The 22,268-nt window shown below is 36.9% G+C and overlaps 1 protein-coding gene across 2 annotated transcripts in view; it reads left to right on the forward strand.

Annotated features, from left to right (window-relative positions):
* AGMO (alkylglycerol monooxygenase) overlaps positions 1-22,268 on the forward strand; it is a 286,481-nt gene that overhangs the window by 241,015 nt on the left and 23,198 nt on the right. The window contains exon 13 of one of the 2 annotated variants that reach the window (XM_036010553.1): positions 7,859-7,977. The exons of the other annotated variant lie outside the window; for it this stretch is intronic. Coding sequence (XP_035866446.1) covers positions 7,859-7,930 — 72 coding nt within the window. The 3' untranslated portion in view covers positions 7,931-7,977. The remainder of the gene's footprint in view (positions 1-7,858; positions 7,978-22,268) is intronic. 2 annotated transcript variants of the gene reach the window in all.

Raw genomic sequence — 22,268 nt, forward strand, 5'->3', positions numbered from 1 at the left:
TTCATCATCAATGCATTAAGGCAGGGGTGTCAAACTCATTTTCACTGGGAGCTACATCATCCTTGCAGTTTCCTTCAAAGGGCTGAATTTCACCTCCTTAACAGTTAAGGAGTAGCTACATTTATACAGTCCTAAAATTATTTCAGCCCTTTGAAGGCAACTGCAAGACTGATATGACCCCCAGTGAAAATAAGTTTGACATCCCTGCGTTAAGGTGTAAACTATTACATCTACATAATGGAAAGATTTGCTTTCTCTGTGTTGTTTTTTTAATCAGCTCTTCTTTCCAAATATGCCTGAATGGGATGAACTGGGGGCAGGGGTTTATGCAGTGTCTTTAATGCATACTGTACACAAGACTAGATAAGGGGTTTTTAAGAGATGAACAATACATAGTCCCTGTTCGATGAGAGATTACCCCTCCAAATAAGGCAGATAATGTTCATAAACATACAATCCTGATACAAATATTATTTTTTATATTTAAATATATATTTAAACAAGTAATCACCTGGTTTCAAAAATCAAGTTGCTAGATGAAAATACACATGAAGAATGTTAATTCCCTTACTTTTTATGCTTCTTATGTATCCTTTCCACTATTCCTTTTCAAACATAAATATGTGTATTATTTGTTTCCTCCTTTTTTATGCACATAAATTACTATGTATATAACTTTTTGCTGCTTATACAAGACTTGCTATAAATTTTGAACAAAATAGTTAAGAAGGGACAAAGGAAGAAGATTCCTTATAGCTAAAAAGAGTTGAGGGATGTTTCAAGGATGAGTTTTTGTTTGAGTAATGACCTAAAATATGGCGAGGCAGGGAAAGGGCATTCTATACAGGAAGAATATCAAAAGCCTAGGGGAAGGAAGTGGACAGTCAGGGAATGAATGATTGGAAAATACCAAGAGTTCACTGAAGTATAAGTGGGGAGGGCAGTGGGAGACAAAACTGCATGAGTGCTGTAGAGGGAATTGTGGGTATTTTCACCTGTTGGAACCTTCAAACTTTCCATGCTTTGGAACAAATATACAGATTGTGCATTACTGGAGTTGGGGGATCTCTGGGTTTTGATGACTGCTAAACTCTTATTTGACTAAACAAGTCAATGGTTTTTATATTACTACTTAAAATATTTGAAATTCTGCTCTAAGCTTACTTGGCCTGTGTTTGGATCACAGTGTAACTTCTCTCTTTGAGACTCTCCAGCCATGATCACTGCAGACTCTTCTCAACTTTGTGTCAAATAACCGTTTATACTCTCCATAGCCATGGGTCTTGGGCCAACACTAGAAAAACAGAGATTCTTCCAAGTCCCAAGCAGAGAATAAAACAGATGGGTCTGAATTGATTTAACTTTTTGCTCTACCCTTTGGGGGGAATCTAACTCATAGGATTTCTGTGTAACCACGGTCTATCAATTTTAACCAGATGCACCCTGGGTCTCCAGATGATATATAATAATAAGGTAGTAGAGAGAATAAGAATGTTGTAGCTGCTTAGGAGAACAAAGAAACATTGATAAATATTTACAGCCCAACTCTAAAAAGATGTGTTGCTTAGATTTAATTTGAAGATTACTTTCATGATGATTTAGATCTAGTTAGTAGGCTTGTAAAAGCAATCCCTTGAGATGTGATCATTCTCTGCTTATTAAGACTAAAGAGATTTTTTATATCTAAGTCACTATTTTTAGATTATATAAATTATAAATAACATATAATAGAGTGGATGTTAAAGTAATATAAGAAATTTCTTTCAGTTCTTCTCATACTTTCCCAAATTTCTATCTGTCCAAACAACTATGCTTGTTTTATTACTTAAATTTTTTCTTCCAGCTCAGATTAATGAATTTGGTAAAATGTACTAGCATCTATCATTATTTGCACCTATGTTATATACCTTATTTCTGTATTTCAAGAAATTAAATCATTTTATTTTTAAAATATAGCTAAGATAATACAGTTGTCAGGTGATACAGTTTCTGCTTACTATTGCACATATTTATTTTATATTGTACATCTTTGGCTTATCATGCATTTCTCCCTACAGCTTTGTACCCTACAATAGAGAAAGTTGTAATTACTCAAATATTTAGCTCCTTCTCTAATACAATCTCAGTTTTGTTGATTAATCATAGATACTCTTTTGTTCTTTTTATGAGATATTATTTCTAACTAAGTTGTTCGGTGACCACTGTAACTTTCTGTCCTGGCCTCTGGGATTAGAAAATGTGCAAACTGGGGACTGGATCTTTACAGCCACCAGCTAGCAGTGCAGCATTTCCAGACTTTCATATTTTTCCTCCAGCCTGTAGTCTTCAAACTTTTGATGTTACCCATTATGAAGTGATAATTTCCCCCAAACACTGTGATTAAAAATATGTATTAGTTCCAGCATGTGATTCAATCTCTAAAAGCTTATAATGTAAAATGCTGGTCTGTAGGAAGAATTAGAGTTTGAATCAAGTTCTCCCTATCTAAAAAAAAAAAAGTCCATGAGAAATCTTGTCTGGTGATGAGAGCGTAAACCACCTAAGGTAACTTTTTGCGGAGACTAACCCTTGTTCATCATGTCTCCTTCTAATCCGAAGCTGTAACCACCGATCCAAATGTATTTCACAGGAACTTTTCTCAATTCCAGCTCAAGTAGTTCTCTGCTTTTACAGTCTTACTTTAAATCACCTAGCCCTAGCTAGTTGATTTTTTTTTAATGGTATAACAACAGACATTGTTCCACTTTTATTTTTAATAGTAAGTAGTTGAAAACAACTTAAATGTCCAAAAACAGGAACTTGGTTTAAAAAAACAATTACAGAACCATAGTTTAAGTCATAAAACAGAACTGTGAGCAATCTTTTCAATATTGTACAAGCATTAAATGACATGAAAAGTTCTAATTGCACACCCATCTTCTATCTGTTATTCTATGACTGAAAACCCCTCTAAATATCCTCTTCTGATTTCCCTCTTATATGACACTATTAAGATCCTTATGTTTCCCTTTGGTGGTGGTACTTCCCCCTGAAGTACGTCTAATAATCTTAGTTTTGTGGGATCAACAGGCTTTTCAGGTGATCTTTTGGAAAAAAACTGATAGTCAACAGATGAGAAGACAATTCTCAGAGTCCACTCAGTGCCTCCATCTTTGATCCATCATATCAGTTACCTTCCCCTTTTTTAGGGTGAGGGCACAGCAAAGCCAACAGATGGGAGCCTTGCTTTTCCCATGGAGATCAGCATTGCCTGAATATTGTCTATCATGTGACTTTCCTAACCTTAATTGACTGCTATATGCTCACCTGTGAGTGAATGCCAAGACCTGTCCTACCAGAGCAAGTGCTTTATATCTCTGGGTACTTATCTTGCCTGATGGAAACTGGCTGACATTCTCTGGTATTGTAACTTATTCCTTCCTTTGTCTCCTTTTATGGCAGTTGATTCAAGCCTATTGGAAGTAGGTCCAGATAGTATGATGCACACACTGTCATTAATAGATAAAGATACATTTAGAATCCTTCTTTTACTGTTTACTAGACCCACCGCCTAAAATAATCAATGAACCCCATTGAATTTGTTTTCTCATTTTGGAAAAAAAATCACCTTACTATTGTAAAATTAAGTTATTTTCAAAACAGTTTTCTAATGTCTAGTATTGATCTGAGCATGTTGCAAATGTTCAGGAGTTCTTAATGTTCTTGGTTTAGTCTTTCCCTTTAAATGTCTTCAATCTCTGAAAATTCTTCTTTAGGACATGTTCTTACATGTCCTAGACAAAACCGTAAGTTTTTTTAAGCCTAAAAACCAGTGAGGTCTATTAAACAGTTTTATTCACTTCGACAAGTTATTCCTCTTGCAAAAATATCTACATAGAGTTAAATGATAGCAAATGAAATTATTGAGGAAGCACCTTGACTAATTTACATATATTTCTGATTGGCTAAATAACATGAATGTTGTTTTAAAAATTATACTAAAATATTAACATAAAATTCAATTTATTCAAAAGACATACTGCTTTGAAACAGAAAGACAAATTGCTATAGTGTTCTTTTAGAAGATGTGGAGGACCCAAAATATATACACACACCTAGCATGGAAACTAAGCCAAATTGACAAAGGACCAAAGGGCACTCCACATAGTTTACTACACAAGGTAGATTCACATGACTTTCCTAGTCCATGTCTTCTGTAACATGACATTATCCCAAGCAAATTACTTGATATTTTTTACACATCCAGACGGATTCACCTTCAACAGGAACCATCAACAGAGAGTCCATGCCATTAATTCAGAAAATCTTTTGCCTCAAAAATCTTCAGCTTATGTTTCCACAACTCCTAGACTGTTGCACGTAGATCTTGACCCAGTTCTAATCAAGCCACCCCTTCGTAAGACCTGCACTAAAACAAACTCTCATTTTTCAGTACATCCTGATCTTTTATTCCCTCCTCAGAGGCACAGCTGTAGCTCTGGCAGTGGTGATCTTCCTTATGGCAGTAGCTGCAGATTCAGCTTTGTCTCAGCAACAGCTTGTGCTGGTGATATTTAGGCAGTTGGTGTTCAACAGTGTTAAAGGAATAGCTGTAGCCCAGGCTTCCTCAACTTAAACCTCAGATTGGCTGCTTACTACCTATGTGACCTTAGGCAAGCTATTTGGCTTCTCTGTGCTTCAATTATCTTTATCAACAGAGGATAATTATACCTACTTTATAAAGTCACTGTGTGGATTAACACAGTTACATGTGCAAACAACTTTAAACAGTAACCAGCATGTAGTAATAGGAGCATATATCATTACATTATTTGAAGTAGTATAATAATTATGAATATTACATTTTAAATGTCCTTATGCATTTAAAATATTTTATATTAAAAATAATTATGCTTATAACTTTTCCATGACCATAGTATTATGTAATATGGTATCATATATAGTAATATAATATAACATTGTACTATTTTTCTTCAACAGATTTTATCATTTCACTTCTCAAATTCTCTGACATGAAGACATTTGACTTTTCCTTCATTTTCTCCACACACATACTCTTATTTGCCTTGTATCTTAAATAAATGTTTAGCCCTTAGATTAATTTATTAATAAAATAAAACATTGTTGAGAGAATAATTTGCAGACATAATTTGCTTTAAGACGTATATGTGTACGTGTGTGCATGTGTGTGTGTTTATTACAGAACAGAAACCACTCTAGATTCTTGTTGGAAAATGGCAACAAAGACTTTAGGAACATTTCAGTAGAGGTGAAGACTAGTGCAGTGAAAGAGAAACTGAACCCAACTCTACTGGAAAAAAAGGATGGGAAGGCTTTTAAATGCAGGGGTGAGCTAAAGGGAAAGTACGTGAGGACACTTATGGGGACTTGGTCAGTGTGGTTAGGCCATCTGTGTTTGATAATTTGCACTTATTGAAGTTAGGCTTCTCCCCTCCCACAGAGCGGGGAGATAGGGTTCTATCTGTCTTGATGGTTCCATTTCAAAGGGAGGGCTCCCAGTTCCCTGAGAAAGATATTTCCAGTCTGTAAAATTAATAAGAGACTAGGAGATTGACATTTCAAAGGGGCAAAGAACAAGTTGACAAGTGCAAGTTTTCTAAAGTAACTGCTCCAAGAAAAGGGAGGTCAAGAGTGTGTAGTAAGGATGAAATTTGTCTAAAGTTTAATGAAGCTCAGGGGCCCCCAAGGCTCTGGTGGTCAGTATACAAGGTGGGGTGAAAGCAGGCTTACAGTTGTGAGCAGGCAAAACAGTTTATTCTGGTCTTGTATCATTTATTAATTACTGTACTATTTTCCATATGAATAACTTGGAAACCTACTTTTGCTTCACCGTGTATATGTATATAATTATTTTTAAAGGAAAGCTGTGGTCTTTCACACTTGCAAGAAAAATGTTCACTTTAACTTTAATCTTTGTTCTAAGGAAGCATATCTTTTCATTTCTCTGCCTTCTTATATCCCGCTTGCTGAAACAGAATTTAAATTCTGTAGTTGTGTGTAGACAGATTTCAAATGTAACTTGTTTCTCTAGACCTAACCTAAACAGGCCAAAGAGACATTGTCACAGAACTGTAGAAAAGATCTTAAACACCAAGGACACATATTTCCTCTGTTCACAAACGAAGAGAACACAGGGGCAATAAAAAGAAAAGCGAGTCTGTATGCGCTTAATGTCGATGTTTGTTTGGGAACTGTGACGTCAGCCTGACCCTCCAAGGAAGAAAGAACGTACAACATTGGTAAACAGAGTTTCTCCACCCACGTGTTCTGGATCTCAGCTGCTGCCTCTGGAAGCTGCTTCCCCTTGTTCTCTCTCCATCGTCTGGTATGAATATTTACAAACACAAACCTTCGTAGCAAAATAATCTTTCAGGAAGTTCCAAGACCTACAAGGCAAATTTGAGGATGATTACCAATGGTCATAAAACAAAGATCAAAGGCTCTTTTTTTTTTTTTTACCTTAATTATAGAGATTTCTTCACTTTCTATGCTGGAGTTTAAATATTTTTTGTTTCTCGGATGGCTGTTTCTGAGTTGTTTAGGTCTGAGGTGATGGTTGCACTTGCTCTGTGCTTCAGTTTAGTTGTAACATAATCACAGTGTTTGGGAAATTTTTGAGAATTTTGATGATGGAATAAGAATCTGAGTTACATGAAAAACTCTAATCCAAGTTTTTGCCACTAACTGGTACCTAGACTTCATTTTTTTTTAATTAAGACAAATTCCAGTCATAAAAAGAGGGCAGCAACCCCAAATCTCTTGGTATCTAAATTATGTATCCCAATTTACATCTTAATTGATGATCTTTCACTTCATTGCACCTGCCAAAAGCTCTTAGCTTTTGAGTCAAACACTTCAATTCAGGGACCAGTTGTTGCCTCTACACATATCTCTTATGTCCAAATCAAAGAGGGATCTTAAAAGAGCATTTTCACATCTGACATTTGATGTCCATAGTTCAAGATGGGATTTTTATCTTTTTTGCCATACTTACCTATAAGAAGCTCTTTCATTTCTTCATTGAACTGATTTGTGAATACATATATGATCACTCTAAAATTATGAAAAATGATAACTTCTTATTTATAAACATCTATGAACATAGTTTTTAATAAGCTATATAAAATCATATCTTAGTACATGAATTTTCCTTAATTATCTCTTGAGAAATACTTTCCCCCACCCCATGCTATAGATTTTTCTTTAAAATCTTCAGAATAACTGTCTTCAATTAAGAAAACTTCCCAATCTTTTTAAATCATCACACACTGATAATATTTTACAATGTGTAACTTAAACTCCTTATAATTACCTCTCTTACTCAGATCCTAGACAGTACCTCATTTTCCTTCTTAAACACATTCTTTATAGTGTTTGAGGGCTGTTATAAGATGTCTTCAGGTTCACCATTCACCAAGAACAATGTTTGTAGGATTATTGAACACATAACTTTCTCTCCCAAGGAACGCCAAAGGGTAGCAAACTTTGGTGTGGAATTTCTTTACTATCTCCCAGTTTATCTTAAAAAAAATAGCAACATGCAAATTTTACAGTCTGAAACACAATATTTCTTGTTTACCAGTTTGTTTTTAGAAAGTAATATTTTAAATTACTTCCCAAAGTGAATTATGTTGATCTTCTATCCAAAGAGTATAAATGTAAAACTGATATTAAGTCACCAAATGGGGCTTCTGGGCATTTCATCTCCATGTCACCAACAGTCTATGGCTACCCGTGACCATAATGATCTCAGTCTTTATTTTTCTTCTTTAGGGTCTTTTTAAAACTATAGGAAAACAAAATAAAACCAAAATCAACAACTTGTTTTTGCCTATAGCTATTTCCAACAGGAACCACTACTCTCCAACCATGGCAGTGGTTGTCTATGAACAAAGTCAAGTCTGAGTGACTGTTCAGCTATGATACTCTGGACGGAACTTAGTTACCAGTGAACAGGTGAGGAAGCCTTGCTGAGCTCAACCTGTGTGGTCGTCACTTATGTGATGACTTAAATTTTATTTTAGTCAACTGTCATTATGTATTTGCCCTCCTCCAGCCAAACTTTTGGGGATGAAAATAAATAAAGCAATGTCTTATCTTCATGAGACAGAAGGTCAATGGAAAAGAAACTGTACAGATAATTTCCATACAGTGAGAACCATGTTTAGATACATTGTAGACAGCAAGAGGTTGTGAGAGAATTGTTGGCTAACATAGCTCAAAGGTCCTGGCCAAGCCTGTGAGAGGAAGCTGTCTTTGAGCAGGGATTTGCAGAATTCATAGAAGAGGGTCATTCCAGGAAGAGAAAAACTGTAGCAAAGAGCATCACGTGCTCCAAGAATAGTAAGTAGCTCAGCATAACTAAAGGGTGGGGCTGAGTGGCGGATGTGGGGGCATAAGACCGGAAGAGGAAGGCAGGGGCCAGATTTTAGTAAGTGTACATTAGAAACCTGGGCTCTGCCATCCACCTTAATTTTTGTACTGCTCACAAGCTAAGCATAGTGTTTATATGTTTAAATAGTAGGATAAAAGCTGAATGAAGAATAATATTTTGTGACACATGAAATTATATGAAATTCAAATTTCAATGTACATAAATAAAGTTTTATTGGAACATGGCCATTCCCATTAGTTTACACATTGTCTGTGGCTGCTTCCACACTAGAAGGGCAGCGATGAGTGGTTGTGACAGGGACCATATGGCCTGCAAAACCCAAAACATTTGCTATGTGTTCCCTTCCAGAAAAATTCTGCTGACCCTTGCTGTAGACCAAAGACTTTAAGAATTTGTGCTGTGAGAGGAAAAGGAGCCATGATGAGTTTTAAAGAAGAGAGTGTCTCACTGAGAGCTGTTGTGCCAGCTATTCACTTGGGTGGCATATTTTGAAAACAGTTTGCTTGCAGGTGATAGCCAGGTTCAGGAAAACTCAGGCACCAGCAGATAAGCAAGTCAAGACCTTATTTATCCTTCACTGTGCTAGCAAGGTGAAGAAGATATACAGTATGACACACTAACCTTGGGAGAGAGAGAGAGACATTCAGACAGAATAAAGTACTCAGAGATGGCAAGAAAGCCATTATGCCCCCTTTTAGATAGGAAATGATGAGCCTGACATTGGAGGAGTTTAGCTATAATTTATTTAGTAAACATCAATGGAAGGACTGCTTTTAATCCCTTTGCAGAGATGATTGTTAGTGGTTGAGTTTCAGGTGAAGATTTTTTTGACCTATCTTTTTCTAATGTGTTTTATAATTTGGTCAAATTATAAGATTTTATAATATCTGTTCATCAGATTCCTTTGAGGCATGCCCAGCTACACTCTCAGCAATAAATGTTGTATGTGGCTGGCTTGCTGGTTTCTCCCAGATCCATGTCCTGCCTTTTCCTTGCACCACTCTGGATTTGTGGGGCCCGAACGCTGCTAATTATGCCCCTGGGCTCTTCAACCTCTGTCTCGCACATGGTTCTGGCCAGTGCCGGGCAGCAGTGAGAAAGTGATAGGAGGAAGGTGGAAGCCAGAGTTTTTCCCCTGACTACTTTCCCCTCTGGCAGCACCTTCATCAGCTCTTGTGACCACTTCGTGGTTCCTCCTCCCATTGGAAAGCTTCCACTGGACTTCCAGTCCTGCCAGGACCTTGGCTCCTAGACTCTGGTAACCCTCTCCACCCTCCTTGACTCCCTCCAACCCCGGAGACAGAGGCTTCTTGCTATGCTTAATCAATAGCTATAATCAACCTGTAAGTTGCTGCCCTGTCTCCTGTTGATATTTATGCTCCACCATCACTTTTTTTGTATTGGCTGCTGCTGTATTTCTTATATTTTCAATTGTGATAAAATGTTTACAACCTAAAGTTGATCATTTTGCGCATTTCAAGTGCATGATTCCATGGCATCAACTGATCTCATAAAGTTAAGTAACCATCACCACTCTCTACTTCCAAAATTCTTCCATCACACAAAACAAAAACACTGTCACTATGAAGCCGTCACTCCTTAACCCCCCAACCCAGGCACTGGCAACCTCTATTCTCTGTGGTCACTTCAATAATGGGATCTCCAGATTCAAATTTCCCCTGGAGCTTCCTGGAGTGCCTGTGTTTTCTCACTTGATACCCTTGTGGGTTGACTCCATGAGGGTGCTTCCTTACACCCAGCCAGGTCAGGGTGTACGATTGCAGAATTCTGGGCTGTGGCTGGCACTTTAGATGGATTTTTCTTTACACATTTTAAATATACTTTCCATAATTTCTGTGGCTGTCTAAAACTTAAAAGTAGCATGTTTATGTTTGTGTGAAAATCTATAGATTTAGAAGCTATTGATTTGGTTGATCTTTTTCCATTGCCTCCAATTTTTCCCTTTGATTTATTGTTCCTTTGTTTTGGAGAGTTGATGTGAATCAAAAATAAGTGGCTACTTCTTCAGGACAAGGACTTTATGACAGGAATGGTGATATAAAATTTTATCTATGCCAAAATTTGATATCCTATGGTCTCAATTTACTCTTTAAAATGCTTTGTTTAGTTTCCTCTTAGCACTTCTCTCCTCTTTCTTCTCTTCCTTCCTTTCTGCCTAGTCACTACTACTACTAATCATTGCTACTACTACCTATTTATGTGCTAGGTTGAGCCAGATGGAATATTTTCATGGTTTGCACATTGAAAGTTAAACATTGGTGCGATTACTGTGTTTCGGGAGAGTACTAAAGTGTTGGGTTATAATTGAGGCAATTTTGTTAGCTGAAACTTCCTTTGGTTCCGGTTCTACTCTCTGACAGATGTTTTCTGCACTGCCATTCAGCATGCATTCTTCAAATCACAGCCCAGACATTCCAAGCTCTGCAGGCAAAACTCATTTCTCTATAAAGTCCTTTGACATTCATTAACCGATCATGCCCAGCTCTTCCCCAATCCTCTTGTCCATCAAGTTTACGGTGGTGCAAAACTCAAATTTTTATGCCTCATGTATTCTGGCATGTCGATGCATAATTAAGGCAGATTGGTTTATGAAATGAGACCACAGGGACAGGGACAGGAGGGAGATGGAGTAAAGGGAGGAAGAGAAAAAGTGAATGTTAAGTCTTTTACGTATGAAATCTGTAACCTTGTGCTAGTCACTTAGCTCTACGAACCCTAAATGCATGTAGATACTTAACATCTCCATCCCCATGCCTGGTAAGAAGGTCGGTATGACCAGCTGGATTCTTGGACCATTGATTAGAGTGGGCAAATGAGTAATGGGGAGAGCAGAATGATTTTCATTGAAGAGGTCGGTTTACTCTTTGAGGAATAGAGAAGAAAACATTCAGCAAGTGAGAGGATGAGACATTTTTAATAAATCATTTTGGAGATGTTTGTGAGAGCGATCAACAGATGCACGCATATGACAAACGTGACTTTTAGGGGAAAAGATGGTGAAAAGGATTTTAAGAGTTTTTTTCTTTTCTGTGCATAACCCCTCTTTGGCACTTTTTAAGAGTCTGCAATGAATATATAAATTAACTCTCCATTATTTTTGGTTGTTAGGTTGGTGTTACTTTTGCCATGACACCAATGCTATTTCCAGGCTACAAAGTTAAGAAGCTTTTTAAAACAGTTACATATGAAAGGAGGTGTAGAAGAAAGGGAAGAAATAGGTGTTGAAGATCACATTATTTCATTTTACCCTCACAGAACCCTGAAAGACCAGTAATATTACCTTTACAGATAATGCAGTCCTGCCCAGAATATCTAGGATTCTAACCCAGGGCTGCCTGGTTTCCACTAGATCTTGCATTGCAAAGTGAAATATGTGTATCAGTTGATTAGGGCTGTTCATTATGCAAAGCTATTGGATAAATAGGGATATATACTTTCTTAAATGGCATCACGTTTAATACATTATTTTTATCTTAAACTGACTTCATATGGGCCTTCAAAGAACATTCTTGACGTGAGAAACGACAATTTGATCTATGCCTTCAGATAAGCTGGGGAATGTTGAGGACTGAGAGAGCACACTCTGGCTTACACCGCTGGGTAGTGAGAGAGAAACATAGAGGCAGCATCCATCAAGCTGTCGTATTTATAGGTTTGCTTGTAAAACAAAAAGGATAAAACGGTATCAGAAGTTGATAGAGCTTCCCAGTGACCATATTTTTTTCCTGTGGGAATCTGTTTGCCCTACTGCAAACATCAAACTAATACATTAAGAAATTCATGTGATATTAAGAGGGAGACGCTTTATATTTCGTGATGTTCTTAAAAACCTCTTCTGATGGTGCTTTAAATTGTAAGTGAGTTAATGTTGCTCATTATTACAGATTGGGGATCAGCTGAGCTGGGAAACAGAGGGCTGAGCTGCCAGGGGTCAGAGTAGCTGATTAAAACGGTGAGCCAAAAAATGAAGGAGACCAGCCTTTCATACTCTGATGGTAGAGGCAGGAGCCCAAAACCAGAGAAAGCATCAGTTCCCCCTGTTCTATTTTCCCCACACAGGTGGAGGGCCGGGTGAAACAGCACAGATGTGGAGGTTGCTCCTCTCTGCCAAATAAAATGCTCTGGCAGTTTTATGGAGTCTGGGTTGGGGAGGCAGCAGCGGGAAAGAGCTGAGAGTGGAAACATACTGAGTACTGACTGAGTCAGAGAGGACTGTTCAAAGTCTCCCTGCCTCACCAGCTTAAGGAGGTCTCGGCAGAGGCACCTAAAGACATCTGCCCAAGGCCTTAGGGAAGGAGACTGAGGAATGAAGTCGCCTGAGCCAAAGATGTCTGCATGTGAGCGAGCATATCCCAGGGAGGCTGGGGTGAGACTAGATGCTGAGTTCTAGACCGCAGCTCCCAACAGAGGTGGCAATGCACAGGCGATGCGTGGGCTGGGTGCCAAGACTGGGGTAGGGAGGGCAGATTTCACCCATCAGGGGGCCAGGGAAAGCCTTTGTAATGGCTGGTGGTCGGGTGTGGAAAATTACACATCAGTGTTTAGGCAGGAGCTGCACTCCTCAATTATCTTTACTGTGAACTTCTCTGACCTTCAATTTTTCAGAGTACCAGTAAACATAACTGTAAGAGGGAAAAATGTAAGAATCTTTGCATTTCCTTGCAAGAAAAAGGATGGTGCTGCTTTGGTGATTAATGTTTTTCCCTGTTTCCTGACACAGAATTCTCAAAGCTTTTGTGAGCAGCCACCAGGAAGCTGCTTGGGTTCCTGCTGCTTTTTCATCTCCTCTCATCCTTCTCTTCCTCTTCTTCCTTCTCTTTCTCCACTTCTTCCTTTGCCTATTCCTTCTTTTTGTCAATGTTCAATGGGGAAAGTAATCATTTTAGAAAACGTGGCTTAAAGTTCTTTGTGCCCACCCCTGCTGAAAGGCTACCGGGTTGATTCCCAGTCAGGACACGTGCCTGGGTCGTATGTTCAGTCCCCAGTTGGAAAGCATAGAGAGAAAATCAATCAGTGTTTGTCTCTCGCACTGATGTCTCCCTCCCTCTCTTCCTTTCTTCTTCTCTCTCTCTCTCTCATTAAAAAACAATGTGTGCCTATGTGTAGACACTGTTTCAAAATGATAAATTAATGTAAATTATATAAGTTTTAGCATGAATTTGGGTTTCATGAATTCAAAATGGAGAATGTGGTTTGTATTTAACAATTGTTAGCAGTTAGTCACAAATTGATCATTGGAGGCAGAGTCTTAAAGTATCAAGTATCAAGAAAATATTTCTAATTCCTTTTTCAGGATAGCATCTAGCATATTTGAGATTCTACAGGAGTAGTGAATATCTTGTTAGAAGACCTGAGCAACAGTTTGGTTTGTAAGACACACAAAATGGACCTGGTATGAATTATGATTGTTTTTATATATTAAATTTTCTATTTTTCCATGAGCATTGTCCTTTCTGACATTTCAATTCTACAGTAGAATAAATTCTTTTCTATTTGACTTTGAAATGGGTAAAAGTTTTGTGAAATTGGCAAAATTCTCATTTTTTTCCCTTCTGCACTGCACATACTTTGCAGAAGACTGTCTTTTTTGCTTCCTTTTCCTTTGTTTTTTTGGAAGGATGGGGGAATGCACAGATGAAGAGAAGTTTCTAGTACAAAGGAGTAAGGCAGTAGCAAGACAAAATCTCCACCCTGTTGGATAGCCTTTCATTTGTTTTTCTACTTCCAACCACTAAAATTCACCTTTGATTTTTAACTCTATTATCTATACTAGCATGAACACTGTGTGAAGGAACTTTGGGGATTGAATGCATGCCATGTTTGCATATAGTATCTCTGCTTGTAAACATGATAAAATTATCAATGAAACGTCCTAATTTGATCCTGAAGCGAAGGGATGTTGTCCAATGAATCATTTGTGCTTGTAGGAGGCAACGTTGTGGCTAATAGAGCAGGAATGGGACCCAGATGTTTTCTGAAAAGCAAGCTGCACTGGAGGCAAGGAGCATTACCTAAAGTGTAGGCGGCCATATGGGAGTGAAGGTTGGAAACATCCCATTACAAGTCATATATCACTGAGCTGACAGCAAGGGTTTCAGCTTGTTTTTATTTAAATCATGAAAGCAGCTGCTCAGCTGTCTAGCTGTATTAAATTTAACCCCTTTTCCTGGCAATTGAATTCAGTAATTTATGCAATTTTGATTGGACCACTGCATAAATATCATTTGGAGAGCTTTCACTTATTCTTGTCCCTTAAATTCACATCCAGACCCATGATTGGCTAATTTTTCTCCTGAATGAGAATGCCTGCAGATAATGCACCTGGCTGAGTCTATTAAGGCGAATCGCAGAGGAATTCTGTAATTTCAGTTTGGGCAGGTAATTGGTATGGCAAAATGTGAATAAATGCCAGATAGTTTTTTTTCAATGATCTTTTTATTTCTAGGTATCTTTTCCTTATTTCCATTGTTATTCTTTTCCTTCCTGTTTTTCTCTTGTTGACTTGCTCTTTCACTTTTCTGTCCTATGTGCATTTCCAATATGTGATTCTGCCCAACTCTTAATGTTCAATATTTTATTTCCTAGTTGTGTCTCTTGGCTGTTGTGTCTGACCTTTCATGATGTTCCTCCAGTCCTTTGCTTCAGTCTTTGTTTTTCCCTCCTTTTACGTGTCTCTCTTCTCATACTCAGACTACTTTTAAACACTTCTCTTTTCATTTTTATAGTGTGCAGGGTTCATTTGAATTACTTTTTTTTGAGCTCTACGGATCTTTTGGGATGTTTCAGGCCCTGCAAGAAGCATGCTTTGTCATTAGTTGGAGAGCCTTCAACTCAGGTTTGGGCCATATGTGCCTCCAGCTACCTGTTAGTTTAAGATCTATTTTATCACCTGCCCACCAAGGTAGACACTCGTACTGCTGCCTGTTAGAAAACCATAGACTTTAATTTCCTGTGGAAAGGAATGCTATAGAAGAAATACAAGTTCTATCCAATACAATGGGTGAGGCTGGTAAAATAGGGGTAAGCTGGTTCTAGGGAAAAAAGATAAAGGCAAGGGTTTTGCATTTGTTTGGGTTTTTCAGTTAATTTCTCAGGCAATAATTTAATGTTGTTCCCTAACTGTCATTGAGGGTCCTTGCCTCACCTCTGCTAGGTGATGCTTTGTTGCAGATACCCAGCCTGGGGATGTGTTTCTTCATTTTTCTTTTTATTGATTGTATAATGATATTTTTTCTGTTGGATTAGTTTTCCTGGGTATGAAACTCTTCAGAAAGTGACTTTAATAATGAATCATACCTGATGCAATCAGGATCCAATGTTTTGCCCCTAAAAATAGGTGAAAATTGAGGCTTGAGAGTAATTTAGTGTGCAGTTAGGTGACAAAATGATTTGCTCTGGGTCAATGAGCAAGTTGACATTCTCCAGGGCTATTTTTTCCAGCTCTAATAATACAGTCAAGATCCCATGCAGAGCAAATATTTTTTTTCTCCAAGTCAACTCTACACAGAAATTCTGATCCCTTATTTCCATTCTAAAACTATAGCATGGCTCAGTAAGCTAAGAATTGTATTGGAACATGAAGTATTTGTTAATTTGTGGCCTGCAGAAAGTTTTGTTATGATTAATTTTATACCTGCCATTTTCTATTAGAAATCAACTCTGAATATCCTTCTCAGAACTGATGTCAGAAAATAATTGCCATCTCACGGCTTACCTGCCTGTTCCAAGGCTCCGTCTGACATGGCCAAACAACAGTGTCCCTGTAGGCAGAGAGCAAACTGGTTTCTTTCAGGGCGGACCATCTCCTTGGTGTGTCAGTCCAAGTTTAACCATGGACCTAGTCCAGTGATAGTTACAGCAAAGTGTGCATTATCAGATGTTATGAAGAAGTAACATGGAATTCAAAATTCTGCTTTTGGGATCTCTGCCAGACCCAGGTTTGATAAGATTTTAGCCAATAAAATCTGATGTGTGGAAGGCTGGTTTTTATTAGGGCAAAGGATGAACAGGACTGGGGCAAATAAAACTAGGACAAATTTTGGCCACATTTACACATGTGAAATATTCTATGAGAAACCACACATCACAATAGAGGCTGACTTGTCTCTTTCATTCATGCAACAAATGTTTATTGAGAAACTGCTATGGGTCAAACAGTGAGCTCGGTGCCTAGATGTCCAGGTAAGAGAAAAGCTACGGAAAAAACTTCAATGAAAAGCAAAGCTTCACAGAATGAATATAAGAATTTGGATTGATCCATTTAATCACTACCCAAGTAATTCATGTTACATTAAAATATTTACCATGTCTGTGCTTATCCTTCCCCATTATTTTATAAACATATTTATTTACTCACTAAAAAGAAATGACCTTAAGGATGAATCTGTTTTTATTCAGAGCTGGTATAAATAACAATTCTAATAGAAGCTGAATTACCTAAGGAATTATTAAAAAAAGTCTCAACAAAAGCCACCAGGGTCCTTTTTTGTCATGTCTCAGATTAACATATATTTTTAAACACAGATAATACCAAGATAGATATGAGTGTAATGAGATATGCCTTCTTTTATACTACTCATGGGATTATAAATATTTACACAATGTTACAAGGAGTTTTGGCAATACATACTAAGAAATTTAAAATGTTGGTGGTCTTTGATATAGTAATTTCAGTCATAAACATGTGTCATAAGAAGTACAAAGTTTAACTGAAGGATTCTTGTACAGAAATTACTATGGCCTTGTTCTTTATAGCATCATCTTATTAGGAGAATACGGAATGCTCAGTTTCAGGGGAGTGGATAAAAATTGAGCATGTATGCAGTGAAACACTATATAACCCTTAAAAATCATATTTTTAAGAATATGTAATTGCATAGAAGAATGTTCACATAATGGTACATAAAAATATATACACAAAGTATTTAGTGTGATTTTCACATGTAGTGAATTAACAAAGAGAGAAACATAAAACAAAAAATTGAAGGAATTATACTGAATGCTAGTAGTGTCTCCCCAAACCATGCCCCTGATCCCGAATTAGAATCTTCATTTTTATTTAAAAAATTTACCTACTACTTTCTAATATTTCTATACCAAATTTGTATACTTTTACTATAATAAAGAAATTAAAAGTTTAAAAGCCTTACAATATTTCCAGATGTGTAACATGAAACAAACAAAAAAAATTGTGCCTGTAAGTGGATGCTGTTACTAATACTGATCAATTTACTAACTGCTTTGATTCTACTCGTGGCCCAAACCATGACATAGTATTTCCTATGGACCATCCTCTCCAATACCCTATGTTAGGGTAAGGAAGTGTTGCTCCAACATAGTATAGAGGAGAGTGCACAGAGTTCCAGGGGGAGGGGGATGAGTGAGGGATGTAAGATAGGGGTCAATGACTTGGACAAGCTATAAACAGTAGTTCCCCCCCTTATCCAGTTTTCCTTTCCATGGTTTCAGTTACCCAAAGTCAACCATGATCCAAAAATATTAAATGGAAAATTCCCCAAACTAAACGAGTTACAAGTTTTAGATTGTGCACCTTTCTGAGTAGCATGATGAAATCCTGGTCTATACCATCTGATACGTAAATTGTATCTTTATCCTAGGTACCCATACTATATATATATATATATATATATATATATATATATATATACATACACACACACACACACACACACACACACTCTCTCTCTCTCTCTATGGCATATATATATGCTGCCTGTACATTAGTCACTTACCTGGTGCCTTGCTTATCAGATCAACTGTTATAGTAGCTCAGTGCTTGTGTTCAAGTTACCCTTATTTGACTGAATAGTGGCCCCAAAGCATAAGGGTAAGTGATGCTGGCGATTCCGGTTTGCCAAAGAGAAACCATAAAGTGCTTCCTTTAAGTGAGAAGGTAAAAGTTCTCAACTTAATAAGGAAAGAAAATAAACTGTATGTTGAAGTGACTAAAGTAAAGGATGAGAATGAGTCTTCGACCCATGAAATTGTATGGAAAAAGAAGAAATGTGTGCTAGTTTTGCTGTCACAACTCAAACAGCAGAAGTTATCACCACAGTCTGTGGTGCACACTCAGTTAAGATGGAAAAGGCATGAAATTTGTGGGTAGAAGATATGAACAGAATAAACAGGGTGAGACAGGAGTAGGTTTACAGCTGCTCATATTAAAATATAATAATTAATAAATAAGGATACAAGAATAAACTCTGTTTTGCCTCCTCACAACTTTAACCTACTTTTGCGGCATCCTGTATATTTGGTTTGGTGCCATCTGTGATTTTAGGCATCCACTGGCGGTTTGGGATATATCCCCCATGAATAATTGGGGACTACTCTAGTTTCAAAGAGTAGTGAGAGTCTGTGAAGTCATGTTTTATTTTGCTCTTATTCTAGAAATCATTGGATGCCTGTCAATAGGGAGGTGCTCTTTACCTCTTTAGAAAAAGCAGGTATCTACTTCCCCATTTAATCAGATCTCTACTCATTCTCATTCCCATACATAAGAAGCCTGGCACACATCAATGTGAAGAAATGTTGTATGTCAAAGACTCATCAAAATAACACTTTAACTAATAGTTTTAGTTTGGCAGCTTAATGGCATTTGTGTAGAGCACATGTTAGCATATTTGCCAATAAAGCTGCTGATGAGAACAGTTTACATATTTGCATATTCACACTTTATTTTACCCTTTATCGGGCATCTATTAATTGTACAGATCTCAATAATTCAAATGCCATAACATTGCCATTCATGCGATGTTAAATGTAGTCATCTGTGCAGCTTACAGGGTTCCTCTGAAACCTTCTGTAAGCCAAAATGACTTAAAGGGAACAGTGCCCTATAGGCCGTTTTGCTTTTACAAAAGACCTACATTAAGTTCCTATTTTTGCTAACCAAATAAAAAAGTTTTGCTTTTTTGGGAAAAAAATTATCATACTAATGTGAAGTCACATAAACTGGAAGTTTTGGAAAATGGAAGATAACTATAATTATAATGGAAGATAATTGTGCATTCTGATTGGTTGAGGGCAGGTATTTTTTTTAAGATTTTATTTATTTATTTTTAGAGAGGGAAGGGAGGGAGGGGGGAGAGAGAGAGAGAGAGAGAGAGAGAGAGAGAGAGAGAGAGAGAGAGAGAGAGGGACATCAATGTGCGGTTGCTGGGGGTTATGGCCTGCAACCCAGGAATGTACCCTGGCTGGGAATCGAACCTGGGACACTGGTTCCCAGCCCGCACTCAATCCACTGAGCTACGCCAGCCAAGGAGGGCAGGTATTAATCAAGGATATTAATCAAGGATATTTTTAAAAGGTGTACTTTAGTAAAAAACTACACATTGTATAGACTTTTAAGCAAAGACCTTTCCAGGTGTCAGAGTCTTATTCTAGGGAAGCTACTTTACAACTTTATAAATGTTAGATAACTGGTAGTAATGTAAAATAATTCTTATCTATAGATAAGATGTAAATTTGCTCCATCTAGCCTCCCTTGCCCACACGACAAAAATCAATTTCACCTCCTATTGCACATTCATTTTAATATTTCATTTCTCTTCTTTACATTCTATTTTGAAACATAAAATCATCATGGTTTCCTCATCCAGTACAATCTTTAACGAATGTTCATTATTAACCTTTATGAGACTCACTTTTTAAAAAATCTTTTGGAAGGATAAAGAAAGCAATTATTTTTCTACTTACAAGTATGGCAGAGTATTTTATTATTACATAATAACATCATTAAAAGTATATTTTATCAAAAATTTTACCTACTAATTGTATATTTGATCTCAGGTAATAGAATTTCTGATAGCCTTTAATATTAATACTAAATTGAAGGATGATGTTTATCAAATTAGAGATATCAATTACTCCGACATTTTGAACTAACTCTACATCTTTTTGGTAGAAACTGGATGTAAATATTTTCTTTAAGTTGCCTATTGAATATTCAGTTAAAATTGAAAAGTTATTGGATTTTATTATGCTGCATCTAAGCCCAAAAATTTCAAAGTGGTATTTGTATTAAATATAAAATTTAACAAAATTCAGTGCTTGATTCTTGAGTATATATCCAGGTTACACCCATGCACACACATGTTTTTGAGACATTTAGGGAAATGTGAATGTGGACTGTACACTATATAGTTATTTTATCAATATTAAATTTTTTGCATCTGATGACATTTTTATAAATAATAGGAGAAAAGTCCTTCTTAGGGTATGTATACCAAAGTATATAGGGACAAAGTTCTTGCTGTTTTCAATTTCAAATGTCCATTAATGTTTAGAGAGAGGAGGATAGAGGGGGGAAAGCACATATGGCATAGTATATGTTAAAGCTGTAAAGATGTACAGAATTTTGCCCTGGCTGGCGTAGCTCAGTGGATTGAGTGCGGGCTGGGAACCAAAGTGTCTCAGGTTCGATTCCCAGCCAGGGTACATTCCTGGGTTGCAGGCCATAACCCCCAGCAACCACACATTGATGTTTCTCTCTCTCTCTCTCTCTCTCTCTCTCTCTCTCTCTCTCTCTCTCTCTCTCTCCTTCCCTCTCTAAAAATAAATAAATAAAATCTTTAAAAAAAAAGATGTACAGAATTTTTACTACTTACTATTTTTTATGTTTTTGTAGATTTGAAGGTCTTCATAAGATGATAGGAAAAACATACAATTTAACAAACTAATAAGATAATTAAGTCCACACAACTATTTCCTCTACATGAAGTATCCAGGTAGGATTGCTAATAACTACTGACCATTTCTAATCATTGGCCGAGTGACAAGTTACAAAAGAGGGCTCATCTAGAAGGGAGATTTTTATGACTAAATCTCAACCCTTTTTTTTCTTTTTTTCTCTCATTTTCTTTCCTTTCTTCTGTTTTATTTTGAAAATATTTTGAGCCTTTTGTCTAAGTTGGCTGCTAACCAGCATGAATCTTAGTTTATTCTGGTTTCCAGGATCAAAATTTGAGGCTACATTCAAATATTTCTAAACTAATTAAACTGATAACAAAATATTGAGTAATCTCAGGATTCTATTTATCTAGACCAAAAAAATTCTGTTGTTAGAAACCTTCCAAAATATACTGGGTTCACAGTACTAGCACTCTTCTTTCAAAAATTTTTTCAAAGAGTGAATAAAAGTATCAAAATAAACCAATTTGAAGTTTACTTCTTGCCCAATAATAGCGTTTTGGAGCAAAAGATCTCAAAAGAAAACATTAGAGGTTTTATTCTCCAAACTGAATAATGAATTTATAAGATAACTATTTAAGTTGTCTATATATTTCTTTTGTGTCAAGTTTGAGATAATTCGAGAGCAAAGAGAGTAATGCTACATAAATAGTAAGAATCTTTGACTTTTACATTGATGGAAATTGATGAAACTGCCTAACGTGTATCTAGTAATCACATGCTAATTCATAGGTACTACAGCAGAAGTAAAACTGTGTTCCTTGTGCTGAATTTCTCTCCAGAGGCAGGGCAAGTGCCTTGAAAAAAAGGACATGCTTAAATTTAATTTTATGGATGGCATGTTTAACATTCAGTTGCACAATCATTTTTACGAAAAAGAGCTCCCATATGTGCATTCTCTCTTTAAAAGGGATTCCACAATTTACTTTCAGTATGCCTGCAGAAAGGCAAGGTAGCATATCCATCTCATCAGCATGGAGCAAAAATATCAGAGTTGACTGCTATGAAATCAAGACTGTGTATTTGATTTGGGGTGGGGGAGAGGTGGCCACTATTGCCCTTTGTCTCATCAAGGGAAATAAAGAATTCAAAGAGAAAAACAAAGAGGATTTTTTTAAAT

The sequence above is a fragment of the Phyllostomus discolor genome, chromosome 10, assembly GCF_004126475.2.
Source record: "Phyllostomus discolor isolate MPI-MPIP mPhyDis1 chromosome 10, mPhyDis1.pri.v3, whole genome shotgun sequence".
Classification (NCBI taxonomy): Eukaryota; Metazoa; Chordata; class Mammalia; order Chiroptera; family Phyllostomidae; genus Phyllostomus; species Phyllostomus discolor.